Below are 15,536 nucleotides of genomic sequence, written 5' to 3'. Positions count from 1 at the left end.
CACCTGCGAACTTAATCTCATCCGCCCACCTAGCTTTCTGGCGCCCCCTGCTACGCTTTCCTTCCCTTGGAATCCAGTTTGTTACCCTCAGCGACCATCGGTTATCCTCTCTTCGCACATGTCCTGCCCATGCTCATTTTTTCTTCTTAATTTCCACTAGAATGTCGGTAACCTGATTTATTTCTCTGACCCACTCTGCACGCTTCCTATCTCTTAATGTTACCCCTACCATTTTTCGTTCCATAGCCCTCTGGGTTGTCCTCAACTTAAGTAGAACTCTCTTGGTTAGCCTCCACGTTTCATCCCCATAGGTGAGTACAGGTAAGATGCAACTGTTGTATACTTTCGTCTTTAGCGATACCGGTAAGCTGCTAGTCATAATCTGCGAGTGCTTGCCAAACGCGCTCCTTTCCAATCTTATTGTTCTTATTTCCTTTTCATGGTCCGGATCTGCGGTTACTACCTGTCCTAAGTAGACATAATCGCCTACTACTTCCATTACTTCGCTACCTAATGTAAACTGCTGTTCCTTTCCGTGGCTGTTGAACATTACCTTAGTCTTCTGCATATTGATTTTCAAGCCTACCTTTCTACTTTTTCTGTCTAGGTCACCAATATTATTTGCAGTTCATTATCCGAGTCTTAGCAAGGCAATGTCATCAGCAAATCGCAGATTACTGAGGTATTCTCGATCTACCCATATCCCTAACTGCTCCCCTTCCAAGTCTCTGAATACTTCCTCTAAGCAAGCTGTGAGTAGTACTGGGGAGATTGTGTCTCCTTGCCTTCCACCTTTCTTTATGGGAATTTTGTTTCTTTATGCAGAACTATGGTTGCTGTGCAGCCACTATACATATCTTCCAGCACTTTCACGTACGGCTCGTCTACCCCCTGGTTTCGCAATGCCTCCATCACCACCGAGGTTTCAACTGAGTCAAATGCTTTTTCGTAATCAATGAATGCTATGTATAAGGGCTGGTTATATTCTGAGTGTTTTTCTATCAACTGACTGATGGTATGGATATGATCGAGAGTAGAGTACCGTTTCCGAAAACCTGCTTGATCCTCTGCTTGATTGCAGTCTAAGGTTGTCGATTCCTGTAGCGATTACCTTAGTAAATACCTTATACGTAACAGAGAGTAAGCTGATTTGTCTGTAATCTTTAAGGTCCTTAGAGTCCCCTTTCTTATGAATGAGGATAATGTTTGCATTCTTCCATGGTTCCGGTATCTTCGATGACATCAGGCACTGCGTATACAGGGTGGCCAGCTTTTCTAACACGATATGCCCCCGTCCTTCAGCAAATCTGTAGTTATCTGATCCTCTCCAGCTTTCTCCCTATTCATAATTTCTAATGCTTTCTTGATCTCGTCCTTCGTAACTACTGGAACGTCTGACTGTTTTTCCCTACGGCCAATCTCCTTACGGTCCTGACTACTTTGGCTACTGTAGAGATCTGTATAGAACTTCTCGGCTACTTTGACTATCTTGTCCATATTCGTGATGACGTTGCCCTCCTTGTCCCATATCGAATACATCTGGTTTTTGCCTATTCCCAACTTCTTCTTCACCGCTTTAAGGCTTCCCCCGTTCTTTACAGCATGCTGAATTTTCTCCATGTTATAATTCCTTATATCGGCCACCTTGCGCTTATTGATTAGCTTTGATATCTTGGCCAATTCAATCTGGTCTGTTGGATTGGATGCTTTCATACTCTGGCGTTTCTTATTCAAATCTTTCGTCTCCTTAGACAGCTTACCGGTACCCTCTCTAACTATCCTACCGCCTACTTCTACCGCACATATGTGCTCGAGGTTTTGTTGAGCGAACTGGTGAAGGGATCTCCGATTCTCGTGTTCGACGGGGTGAGTCATTGGATACGTATCAGGCCATTACCACTTATTCCAAAGAGCTCAGGCCGAGCCGGCCTCCACCATCACGTCCACCACACGCCTCGTTCAGTCGAGAACAGGCTACCACGTGACGTCGGCTGGAAACGCGGTCGCAGCCAAACCCCTGGACGTATGCCAAAATTTTTTCCGAGTTAGTAAATCCTACTGACAACTGTGCGGTGAGCCTACCTGCAACAGATAAAAATGACGGCCTACAAAATGATGGCCTACAAAGGATGAAAATTCGGTGGCAGGCTAGCCCCCGCCGCAAGCGGCAGTGACCTACCATTTTAGCCCCGTAGGGCCAGGAACTGCCACTCCTTATCACCTCCTCCACCTCTGCTGCCTCGTGCAGACAAAAGAGCAAATAGAGAAGAAAGAAAAGGAAGAAGCATAGAAAGACGCGCGCCGCCACAACAGCCGTCGTCCACCACCGAAGCGGCGGCAGGTGCAATGACGGCCGACCACAGATAAAAATTCTGAGGCAGGCGAGCCCCCGTCGCAAGCGGCGGTGACCTACCTGTCCCAGCCCCATGTAGGCCGTCACTGCACCCACCGCCGCTTTGGTGGTGGACGACGGCTGTTGTTGCGGCGCGCGTCTTTCTCTCCCTCTTCCTTTTCTTTCTTCTCTATTTGGCTCTGTAGCTGAGCCATCTCCGCTGCCTCGCCCCGCCGGGGTTGTGCAGTGGTAAGACGCCCGACTTTTGTGCCGGAGTATCCGGGTTCGAACCCGACCTCATGCGCTGCGTTTCGATGGAGGCGAAACGAAGAGGCGTCGTGTGCTGTGCGATGTCAGCGCATTTTAAAGATCCCCAGGTGGTCGAAATTACTCCGTAGCCCTCCACTACGGCCCCTCTTTCTTTCTTTACACTTCGCTCCCACCTTCCTCCCTTCCCTTACGGCGCGGTTGAGGTGTCCACAGAAAACAAGTGAGATAGTTACCGTGCCATTCCCTTTCTATAAATCAATCCTTCTCCGCTGCCTCGTGCAGACAGAAGGGAATTGGTTCACAGGAAGGGAATGACACATACTGCGCCTTTCCCTTCCTGTGAACCAATTCTTTTTGCCTGCACGAGGCAGCGTAGTGGCTCAGCTACAGAGCCAGTAGCAAGCCTGTGCATTTTTGCTTTCTTCCTACATCCACAACAATAGCCCCAAGGTAGCGGAATATATCTTCCACGAAGGGGGAAGATATGTTCACACATTATGTACAAAAACAACTGAATTTTCATTGGTGGCCTCACACAGAGCTGCCACCACCCTAACAAAAGGGTACATCTTATGCGCAAAACATACCTCACACAGAGATCCGCTTAACTCACACAGAGGAAAGCGTAAGTGCCCAGCATGGAGTCGCCAGTTGTGATCGGCTGGACAGAACCCCTCAGCCGGGTCTGATGGCTTCTTTTTCAAGGGAAGGACAAAGGCATGAGGGCTATCGCTTCTCATGATCCGCCTCAGAATTACACACCCAATCAAATCCGTAGATAATTAAAATCCAACCCCTTTGGGTTGGCCATAATCTGTTCGAAGGAAGAAAACAGTTACCAGCACCGTTTTACGATAAACAACTGTAAACCAGGCAGCATTCTCTATTAATGCTTTGCAAGTAACATCAAAGAGGCCGAGGTAAAAAAAAAAACTAGTTTTGGGCACATATTCCACACCCTTTAATGTCTTGCTATTAATTACTCGAAACAAATTAAGGAGCGCAAGTAGGCGGGTAAAATAAAATTAGTCAAACCAACTTCAGTCAAACAGATTAAAACAATATATTGGGTATGAAAAATGAACTTCTATGGGACGGTTAGGTTCTTCAAGTTTTCTACGCAAGAAAAAAATTTATCAGTGCTGTCATTGCACATTACCGATACAATTAAATACGGTCACAGAGAGCCAGCCTTCAAAGCAGAGCTACAACCAGACCTAGACTACCATGTCACTCTCACAATGCAAAAGCGCGCGCACGACGAGCGGAGCCGACAAGTGGATCGACCGGTGATGTGCCAGAGAGAACCCCATGTTACCACGCACACAATCGTCATGCGTGCCATGCTGCAAAGACGCAAGAGAGAAGAAAACAGTGAAGCTTTCCAAATTCTCGCTGGAGCAGCCTATTCTCAAGTGTCTCTGAGGGTGTGTTTATTGCAGATGTTGTTGTTGTGGCTGTAGGAAGAAGGAAAAGAAAATGCACGGGCTGCTACTGGCTGTAGCTGAGCCACCTCCGCTGCCTCGTGCAGACAGAAAAGAAAATAGAGAAGAAAGGAAAGGAACAGGGAGAGAAAGACGCGCGCCGCTACAACAGCCATCATCCACCACCGAAGTGGTGGCGGGTGCAATGACGGCCTACAACAGATAAAAATTCGGTGGCAGGCTAGCCCCGCCGCAAGCGGCGGTTACCTGCCTGTCCTCTCTCTATTGCAGAAAACGCGCTGCAGAGTCAGTAGCGATGTGTCGCTCCATAGGCTGCCTGTCTGGTTCGAACCGCAGTCAGTGTGTGTGAAGTGCTCAGGCCTTGCGCGGACGCTTTTGGTTTTCCTTATTTTGTTCACTGTTTCCTCAGATCTTCAAGGTCGTCAGATTATCTCCTTTAAAGTAAGCCTCGTTTGGAATGCCACTGACATGGATAACTGCAAAAATGCAGCCGATGTAACGATTATCACGGCATGTCCAGACTCAGAAAATGCTTCCACGTTGACGACGCAGTCTCTAAAGGTGAAAAGTTCACCAACGAGGCGATCATCTTAGCTGTCTCCTGTTCTGAGAGCGCTGACGAACAGGAACCTCTTAGACTGAGGCTTTATACCCTTGTCACGCGGGCATTTGTAAGGCCTTGAAATGTAACGTAATTGGCTTCAAAGGCGGCTGACACGCAGCTAATGGCAAAGCTCTGAGACCTTTTCAAAAAAGGTCTGTCGCGGTAAACTCGGCAGGCATAACTCAAGCTGCATAGAGCAGTCTAAACAACGAGAGCCAGCGAGCGAGCTCAAAAAACAGAAATGTTGAGGCGAATATATTTTTGAATAATATGTTTAAGCTAAATGAATGTCTCGTCACTTTCTGCCGGTTCCTCTCTTTTAGTTTCAATGAGTGTTTTTTTCGCTAACTTGCCATAATGCATGCTATAAAAACTCATGCAAACCGTATTCAGTCAAAAACAAAAGAAGACTTTTGCTTTTAGCGTTGTTCATTACCCAGTTGGTGCAATCTTCCCTCGTCGCCGACAGTACTACTTCCTGAAGATACCGTGTCCTTGATGCCCTCGTCCCTGCACAAGTCCACAGCTGGTGGTAACCATCCACCTTCTCAGCCGGTGCAGAACATTTCGGGCAGGTGATCGGTTCTATGCCCTGGAAGTCTCATCAACACTTGACCGACGGAGTAATGGCCGCTCTAGCTATTATCATTCTAAGGAATGCCTTCTCCAGTCTAGTTAAGTTTTTAGGTAGGGGGCAAGTGCACGGCGGGATGAGGGCACGCGTACTTTTCCGCAGACAGAATGCTAGGATGGGGACAATAGAGCTGGCATCAAATGGTAGCTTCCGCGGCACCGTCGTAAGGTGCACCACGAAAAAAGAAGTGTTCGCCATGGTATTAAACTGCAAAGCGAAAGCGCGAGAAAATTATGGTGCTGTAATCAAACAGCAATAAAAAATAAAATAAACAGGCGATCAATCACTTCTCAGTTTCTTTCTGGACTTTCAATGTTTGGGTATGAAGTGTGAACGTAATATTCTCACGCACTTCCCGCGGTCCAGTATTGGAGGAAGATGAGGTTTGGCGGAATAAACAGAAGAGGAATAGGAAGCTGGGTCTGTCCGCTCTGGTGTGCTAATCTCCAGCGAATCCTAACATCTGTGTAAATAAACCTCATAACAAGTGTGGTGGAGTTTGCGGGGTATATATCACCACGGAACCTCTCCCACACCGCCGAAGCAGAAGTGCTGGGCTACCCCCCTACGGACGGACATGGTGCAGGCAGATGTTTAAACTCAGCCCATGCCAGCAGCACAGCCCTATCGGGAACCCCGGCTCTTCTATGGCAAGCCTGGGGAAGCCGAAGCCGTGGATGACTGGATGACCCACTACAATCGGGTGAGCAAATACTACCGCTGGGATGCGAATACCAAGCTGGCGAATGCGGTATCCTTTCTTAAAGAAACTGCGCTAACATAGTTTGACAATCATGAAGCATCCCTTACCACCTGGGATCTCTTCATGGAAGAAATGAGAGCGAGATTTGGCAGTGCCGATGCTCGAAAAAACAGCGGCGAACAGACTCTGGCTCACAGAGCGCAATTACCGGGGGAGACCTGCACAACGTACATAGAAGTAGTCCTCAAGCTGTGCAAAATAGTTGAGGCTCGGATAACTGAGGATGCCAAAGTGGGCCACCTCCTCAAAGGAATAGTGCAAAAGGTGTACAACTTCGTCATGTGCAAGAACGATTTCAATACAACCGCTGATATAACACGACACTGCCGCACGTTTGAAGGTTTGAAGCGACACCACATCATCCCGAAGTTTGGTCGGTTGCCTAATGACAGAACTGTCGCCAGTGTGGATGTGTCTGAAACGACGAGCATGGCAGATACAATTTGACAGATCGTCCGCGAAGAGCTTCGGATGCATCAAGATATTAGGGGACACGTCAGATCCGTCTACAGTGACACCTCTTCGGCAGACAATAGCCCATTTTTTACCTGTTATGCTTCCTCTGTTACATCTCCTTCGGATATCCGATGCTCTGCTGTTCATCGCCCGAACATCCAGCCTCTCACCATGAACGCCAACAACAGCGAGCACTCCCGTCCTCTTCGTAGACTACATCCAGAACATGAAGCATTTAATCCAAGCGACGATTAGCCTTATTCAGCGAATGAACGTGAGCCGCCAGTGTGTTATGCCTGTGAAATGATCGGCCACGTTTCACGTTTTTGCCGCAATTGCCATCCGTACCAGCAGCATCGCCGACAGTGGGTGAACTCCCGTACAAGGTTTCCTGCTGACATTGATGATCCATATAGAAGAACGCCTGGCCGGAATGAGTACACAACAACAGCTAGACGACAACAGCGCCAAATGGCGCTAAACCGAAGCGAATTTCCGGCCTCTGACCGTAGCCCGACACCACCATCTCGGCGCCTACGACGCACCCCTTCCCCCCGACGACGGTCGCCACCTCCGGGAAACTAGTGAGTGAGGCCGATGGAGGTGAGGTCACAAATGATTCTAGTCCGTTTCGATGTTAAAGAACCGAAATGAAGTATTTCTGGATGGTGCACGTGCTTTGGCATTGTTGAACACAGGTGCAACCATTTCTATTATAAGTCTCGCTTTTAAAAACTGCCTCGATCTAAAATTATGTTTGGTTGGGATAGTGTGGCGACATTGTTTGGTGTTGGTGGCGAACCGCTTAACCCACTTGGAGTCTGTTCCGTAAATCTTGTTATCTCTGGCCACACATTCCTAACTGAATGCGCAGTACTTGCTCGATCAACGCATGACGTAATTCTTGGACTCGATTTTTTGGAACAATGTGGGGCCACTGTCGATTTTTGCAACGGAGACATTTCTGTAAGTACTGGTATTGAATCTGCTTTGTGTGAAAATTCGCGGATCGGTCCTTGCACGCTTTCGGTTTCGGACGACATACTCATTCCTGCAATGTCAGCAGAGTTTATACAAGTTGTTAGTTCAAGTTGTGCCAGTGATGCGTTCGACGCTGTGGTTGAACCCCTCACTCTCAACTGCGCGAAGAAAAGTTTTGTGATTCCCCGCTGCATCATTTCAGTCATGAATGGCCATGCTTCTTTGTGGACGACTAACTGCTCTAACGAACCTGCTGTATTACCACGTGGTCTAAACCTTAATAACTTTGACGAAGACGCTTTTAAATCAGTGGCAGTGCTAAGCACAGACAATTCCAAGCCTACCCCATGTTCAGAAGTAGATAAGACAAAATATCGTGCGATGATTAACAAATCCCTGCCAACAAGGGGCAGTCACAGTTTAGCGTAAGTTCTGTGAAAACTTACTGCGGCTTTCGATTTCTCTCGGGACTCGCCACCAAGGATTCCCATTACCCGTACTCAGCACCGAATCAATACTGGGGCTGCCGATCCGATCCGTCAGAAGCCTTATCGTGCCTCCCCATCAGACCGCCATACAACCGAATAACGAGTTCGTGATATGCTGCTTAAGGGCATCATTCAGGAATCATCTAGTCCGTGGGCTGCCCCTGTGGTACTCGTCAAAAAGAAAGATGGCACATGGCGGTTTTGTGTTGATTATAGATGGCTGAATACAGTTATCCAGAAGGACGTGTATCCCCTGCCACGTATTGATGATACCATTGATTGCTTACATTCTGCCTCCTATTTTTCCTCAGTTGACCTGCGATCAGGCTATTGGCAGATTCCCATGCACTTGAAAGATAAAGAAAAGACGGAATTCATCGCCCCAGATGGGCTGTATGAATTTAATGTGGTGCCCTTTGGATCATGTAACGCTCCAGTCACGTTCAAAAGATTCATGGATACAGTTTTTCGCGCACTGAAGTGGCACATTTGTATGTGTTATTTGGACGATGTAGTAATATTCCGGACTACTTTTCGGGAACAGAACAGTCGATTGGAGATTGTTTTGGAGTGTATTGAGAAAGCTGATCTGGTACTTAAATTCCAAGAAATGTTGTTTTAGAGAACGCAAGACAGTGGTACTTGGACATCTTGTAGACAAGGATGGGGCCAGGCTTGATCCGAAAAAAATTGAAGCTGTCGCTTGTTTTAAACTCCCAAAATAATTAATACAGCTCAGGAGTTTTTTGTGGGCTTTGCTCTTATTCCGGCGTTTTGTTCCAAAGTGTGCTCACCTAGCATATCCCCTTACTTGGCTTCTGCAAAAGATGTGCCTTTCAAGTGGACTGCCAATTGTGACTCCACCTTTCGTCATTTAAAATGTATTTGGACATCAGGACCTGTACTACGCCGCCTCTGTCCATCAGCTCCAACAGAACTTCACGGTGACGCCAGCGAAGTTGGAGTTGGGGCTGTGCTCATACTGCACCACAATGGCGATGAACATGTCGTTGCGTATGCAAGCCGCTCTTTGAGCAAGGCTGAGCGTAATTACACAGTAACTCAACAGAAATGCACAGCTGTTGTTTTCGGTGTGCTAACGGTTTGAGCCCTATCTTTATGAATGTGCTTTTAAAATTGTGACGGACCATCATTCCTTATGTTGGCTTGTAAACCTTCGTGATCCCTGTGGACGTCTTGCGAGGTGGGCTTTGAGCCTTGAAGAATTCAATTTTACTGTGTCTTTTAAGGGTGGTCGTAAGCACGGTGATGCTGATTGCCTGTCACTGTTGCCACTTGAAACTACTGATTGCGGCAATGAGATCTTGGATGAATATGTGGCTGCTATCTCATCCAAACTTCCCCGATGTTGGTGAATTCAAGATTGCGCAGCGGAATGACAAGGAGTTGACGCCGCTTTTTGATGCCGCAACTTCCCGGAACCCTACGACCTCATTCTGCATTCATGACGGTCTACTATGCAAGAAGAACTACTCGTCAGTAGGTGCGCGGTTTCTTCTGGTAGTTCCTACAAGTCGTAGCTGTCAGGTTCTTCGCGTAATGCACGACGATGTCACAACGGGGCACTTGGGTTTCGCCAGGACATTACACAGAACTAAGGAACGTTTTTATTAGCCGAAGATGCGTTACACTACTCAACGTTATGTGGCCAGCTGCCTCCGGTGCCAGCGTTGCACGCACCCAACCTGCTCTCCGCCGGGTCGTCTTCAGCTTAAAACGCCACCACGAACCCCCATTCGAACAGGCGGGAATTGACCTTCTAGGACCGTTTCCCCGTTCCTTCAACGGAAACCGCTGTGTCATAGTGTGCGTAGACTGCCTTATGCGGTACTGTGAAACTGCTGCCATACCGCCAGCCCCTGCTTCTGATGTGTCGGCGTTCCTCCTACGGTCCATGAATCTTCACCTTGAGCCTCCTCGTGTGTTAATAAGCGACCGTGGGCGACAATTTACAGCAGAAGTTGTAGAACTTCTTCGCCTCTGCTCATTCAATTTTCGCCATTCAACTCCTTACTACTCACAAACAAACGGTCTTACCGAACGAACCTTAGCAATATGCTCGCAATGCATGTCGACTCCCGCCACAAAACTGGGATGAAGTCCTTACGTTTTTAAGATACGCATTTGACACTGCTAAGCACCAAAAAACATGCTACAGTCTGTTTTTTGGTCTTTACGCACTACCTCCATGAAATACTATGAACACGTTTTTGCCTTTCTCACTCCCTGCTGAAACTTCAGTAGCGCATACTCTCTCTTTGGCTAAAGAATCTCGTCGACTAGTTCGCACCCTAGCCTCCTAGGAACGCTACAAGCAACGCTACGACAAGCGTGATCAAGATGTCAATTATGCCCTGCATTGTGACTTGGTGTAGCTTTGGACGCCGTTGCATAAGCGCGGCTTGTCCCAGAAACTGTTGCACCATTATATAGGCCCTTTCATTGTACTGGAACGCCTCAGCGCAGTAAACGTTGTAGTCTCTCGCCTGACCACGCAAAATCGTCGTTCTCGGAAGACTCAAGTACTCTGCATGGGCCGCATGAAGCCGCATCAACGTCACGAACCTTGACTCGTCCGGCCGGCATCGCCTGCGAAGGGGCCAGTGTCACGCACTTCCCGCGGTCCAGTATTGGAGGAAGATGACGTTTGGCGGAATAAGCAGAAACGGAAGAGGAAGCTGGGTCTGTCCGCTCAATGTATTGGTAAATGAAAAACTCCGTTTACATCAACCAACTTTTTTCATTCATTTAATCATTTCAGTTCATCATCACATATCCGACTGATACACTGTGGCAATAAATATCGTTAAAAAAAAGCAGTGGTTTAGCTTGTGGTTAAACCTGTAGTTACGCGAGAGCTATCTGCATGGCTACGCTTAAGTTCGGCTTGAAAGTAAGGACATGGCTTTTGCACATAGTAGTGTACTCTATGGTTACAGCTTTATTTATGCTATAGGGGGCACTTTTGACCCCTAAAGTGCGATGAGGCGAAAGCCTTTATCGCGCGGTGGTCCGAAAACCTCTACTACGGCACCTCTTTCTCTCTGTTTTCACCCCCACCTTCACCATGATGTGATAGCGTAAGCTACCAGCCAAAATATAAAGCCCCGTTTTAACCGAGCCGTATAAACGTGCCTGCGTGGCCTAGGGATAACATGAATGCAAGGGTTTTGGCAGGCTGATTCTGATATCACCCTCCTATATGAAATGAGAGGCCTGAGTTGGCAACTCCTGCCAAACGTAATGTCAGGAAGTCCTACGTCCAGATAGTGCTCGGCTATGTCAGCTGCCAGCTACCGCTTCCAAAGAGTTCTTTCTTCGCTCTTCAGACAGGCACCAGACAGGCACGGCGAAATACCAAGACTGTGGCCAATGTAGCTCTCGCTACAAAAAAAAAAACAAAAAACAAAAAAAAAACGTCCGTTTACTCGTGCGAAACTCAACGTTGGGCGCACGGTTGTTCCATCGCGAGAGGCGCGCTCTTGCGGTGACGTCGACATCGTTCAAGTTCTAAACATGACCATTCCCGAACAGGCGGTGTCCTTTCGCCCGTATTGGTGTTCGGAAGTAGCTCTCAAGACATTCGATTGCCTTAAAAGCGCAGAAAATGAGAGCAGAGATGCTTTCCGCCGTACAGCTACTGCAGATTGCCTATACGCGTATCACCGACGCGAGCACGGACTGATGATCGCTAAAGAGTTTTGATATCGGACGACAGGTGAGCACGAATTATTCGTCCGCGAATCTTAAAATTGACATTAACAAAAAGGATGATGTAGTGTTTTTTTTTTTTGAAGTCCTTTCGCACATCGTTTAGGAAGTGCCAATGCGTAGCGTGCACGCGTGTTTTATCTCATATGTACGCATCGTCCGAGCCAAAATCGAAAACACCAGCAAAGCAGCTCGGCACATTCAGTTCGGCAGCGGAGGTGGTCACTGATTATCGCAGCTACACGCAAGAATCACGCGCAGAAGCATGCGAGCGGCTACTCTAGAGACGCAGCAAAGCGGCGATTACAAAACGCCCTCCACCGGGGCTTCGACCCAAATAAACAAGGGACCACTACGGGTAGCTTTTTTAAAGATTAAGAGAGCATTTGATTATGTAGATTAGCGTAAGCGGTTGCTAGTCAAACAAATATGATTTGGATGGAAGCATGGTTCGGTTCTCAAAAAATGTCTTACAGATATTGAGGCTATCATAACATGGAAGGTCAAAGTCAGCAAAAATAAAAACTGACTGAGGCTGTTACTGCTATTCATATTTATTAGTCATAAGAAAATAAAAACCGTGAACAGATTAAGGTAAGAGTCAATATGAGATGCATACAATGAGGAAAGAAAGTAAGAGAAGTTCTAACAGATTTGATATTCGCACAGAGCTGGAAGAGAAACGGGATGAGTTCCAAGAGCTATAATATGGCTGTGATAAGCAGAGGGTGAAAAGCAGGGCTGTAATTCAGCAGAAAGAAATAAGGGATAATGGCATATAATTAGAAGGCATATAATGAAAACCATATAACATGAGCACAAGGCTAATCCTATCTGCAAGAGAATGAAAGAACTAAGCAAGACATTTGAAGGAGGAATCCAGGTATCGCAAAACAACGAATTTTGGAACCATAGTAAGCACGAGATAGTCAGATGTGTTTGGAAAGGAATTTCGGCACCAGGCCTCACTTTTGGCAATGCTCCACTGTGCCTGAAATCGGAAGTACAATCGAGCCTGCAAATCGATCAGAGACGAGAGGGCAGGTTAGATCGGGGATTCCTGTGGGAACATCCTAAATGAAAGTGTCTATGGGCACGGGCTGGGGATTGTTTGAGGTGAGAGAATGAAGGCATGAACAGGTGTAGAGCAGCGAATATAGGCTGATAAGAATTTTTTATGCAAACAAATGTACATACTACGCTCTTTTCCTGCCACTAAATGCTTGCCTCCGAAGTTTGCGATATTTTGACATAGCCCGTGTACTACATTAATTTCTTATAGCAGAGATATTTCCTTGGTACATCAGTGTTGTTATAAGGGGGTTTGCATGTAATTTGTGTGAAATGCGACAGTTACATTTGTTCGTTACAATGCTTAAAACGTAACTAGATTATTACAAGAAGATTTTGTTATTATAACTTTATCTGTCATTGATAATTCATTAGTATTGCTCGAATTTACACGGAGGAAGTACGGCATCATATAGTGGTTTGCTACAGACGCCAGTGACATCTACCAGAGATTTTATGCGAAGTTTTCTTTTTTTTTCATATTTGTTTGTTTCACAAGAGCAGCAGTATTGGTGAGCTTCTCGAAATGAGGAATTTGGGAAGCTTCATTGTTTTGGAAGGCTGCGCAACACCTGGAAGTTACACAAAGCGTCGCACTCTGAAGGGAGAAAGTACAAGTTCATTAGGCAGGTTGTGCCGCCCCTTAATATGCAAAACGTGTGTAAATAAGAAGTTCAAGTGAGCGCTTTTACAGCGCTCATTCGATTGGTTCTCTGTGTTTGTTTTTGTTGCTGCCCTCTCGTAATTATGAATTCACAGAAACGTTTTAGATTTCTTCGTCGTTGTCAAAACCTTAAAAATGAAAAATAATGTAACTTATCACGTTATTACCTTATTGGCTCTCATTGTAAAATGAAATATATAAGGAATGTATTAAAACGGCCCTCGTATTTGCTTTGGCAGATTTACAGACTTACCATTTGAGGCCGCTTTTCGTGGGGCTCACCTGCGTGATCGTTTTAGGCAATAGTTGTTGAGCTAGCAATAATCGCTGCTAATACGCGAGTAACTACTCATTAATTTCCACCTAAGTGAAACCATACGGCTACAAGGGAAAGCTACGCAGCTTTCTCAAAGCTTGTTTGTAGAAATTTTGTCCTGGTCTCAGGTTCGAACCTAGGACCATCGACTGACACGGGCAGTCATTCTACCAGCTGAGCTAATAAGGAAGGTTTAGAAGTTTGGAGGCCAAGAGCAAATTTTGCAATGACGATAAATGGGAACGATGGTGGTCCAATGTTTAGAAAGTCTGCTATTGGAGCAATGTCTTTTTTTTTATTGCGCAAAAATTCCCTTTGGCATACGGGTTTAAATATAGTGATGTAGGTCTGTGGCCCCAATTAATTTCAACAGCTGTCGGTGACGTGGGCCATGTGTCCATACTCTTATAGGGAGTAATTGCTGGTCAGTATCAATTTAAGCGTTACCATACGGCTGGCATTACTTCCTTAGGGCAAATTTTTCTTTAACTACGCAGTTAGCGTAGTTAGAAAGCAGTTAGCTTTGCATTGCAGCCTCATGGCTGCACTTGGATAGATGACATTGAATATTTACTAAGAACATCTATTTAGATACTTTGAAACTTTATATGTAACACTATCAGAACTTGGTATTAATGTGTGAAACTATAAGTAAGCATCGTTTTAAGCATCTCGTCATTAGTCATTAACTTAGATGACAATAACAATAGTCATTAACACAATTTGCAAAATTGGTTTGGTGTTTGATGCTGTAAAGGCTAGAAGAAAACGCTAACGTCGCATACTTCCTAGACTAATCGAAAAAAGGCAGTCAGATTCAAGCTTGCCATATCAAAATAAACATTTATATACTTGCACAATATTTCATCATTGAATAACAAAAGATATTACATTTCATTCGAATTGAAGCGCCGTCGTGTATAAGGTGCGGCTGCCGGTAGTATGCCTACGTTGATTTGTGGCTTTAGGATACAAGGCAAGTAGGGAATCAGATATGACAGGCTGATAGTATTTGGAAGGCTCCTCTGAGTCACAACTCTCGGCATTACCTCGCCCCGAGTGCCGATAGCTTCTTAAGCTGTCCTGATGAATTATCATGCTTGCTTTCAGTTCCCGAAGCGAAGCACAGCCTGAAAGAGAAAAAAAGATATTTCGCCATAATAATCAGTTTTCTGTATGTTGTGTCACATATTTAGAACTATAATGGTGAACAGCTGTCTAAAGAAGGTTCTTTATCCACAGTTTATACTACCTCAGAGTTATTGGGAGCATCGGAGTTAATGGGAGCTCAGCAAGAGCGCATGCACTCTTTTTCTTCGCTATGAAAACTTTCTGTCTACGAGGCGTGGGTAGGGATGGCACCTTCTCCACTCCTCCTCTGACTGCTCCCACTGAATTAGGTTACGTCGTGTGGTGATGGGAATAAGGTACACAATTGATGTGCACAAGTCGTTGGTTCGAGTCCTTATCGCAAACTATCTAACGTGATCAGCAGGTGGATGCTATATTCGATGCGGAATGGTAGACACCGTCCGAAATGTTTCAGGGTGAACGGTTGCTTCATAGCATTGATGCTATGGTTGATGGAGGGAAGTCTGGTGACACACAGACGTCTGTTAGCTATGCCGTATGTGCCAATTGCGCAACTTCGTGGAAAGAAGTGGGGGCGTGGAAGGACATTGCTACGGGGTGTCTGTTGTGTATGCGATTTTCCCACTCGCTGTTTTGGTGGTTAGAAGACGTTTGTTGCGACACCATTTTATGGGTTAAGATCTTGTGT

General features: G+C 46.2%; 1 protein-coding gene across 1 annotated transcript in view; it reads right to left on the bottom strand.

Moving 5' to 3' along the window:
* Positions 1 to 8,895: 8,895 nt before the first annotated feature.
* LOC146195734 (uncharacterized) overlaps positions 8,896 to 15,536 on the bottom strand; it is a 53,081-nt gene continuing 46,440 nt past the window's right edge. The window contains exons 8-10 of the mRNA XM_084596844.1: positions 14,707 to 14,886; positions 13,694 to 13,722; positions 8,896 to 8,955 (exon numbers count right to left, since the gene is read on the bottom strand). Of these exons, the coding sequence (XP_084452970.1) occupies positions 8,896 to 8,955; positions 13,694 to 13,722; positions 14,707 to 14,886 (269 nt within the window). The remainder of the gene's footprint in view (positions 8,956 to 13,693; positions 13,723 to 14,706; positions 14,887 to 15,536) is intronic.

Source organism: Amblyomma maculatum, chromosome 3, assembly GCF_055883805.1.
Source record: "Amblyomma maculatum isolate TAMU_Amacu chromosome 3, ASM5588380v1, whole genome shotgun sequence".
Classification (NCBI taxonomy): Eukaryota; Metazoa; Arthropoda; class Arachnida; order Ixodida; family Ixodidae; genus Amblyomma; species Amblyomma maculatum.
This window is presented reverse-complemented; position numbering and strand designations above follow the sequence as displayed.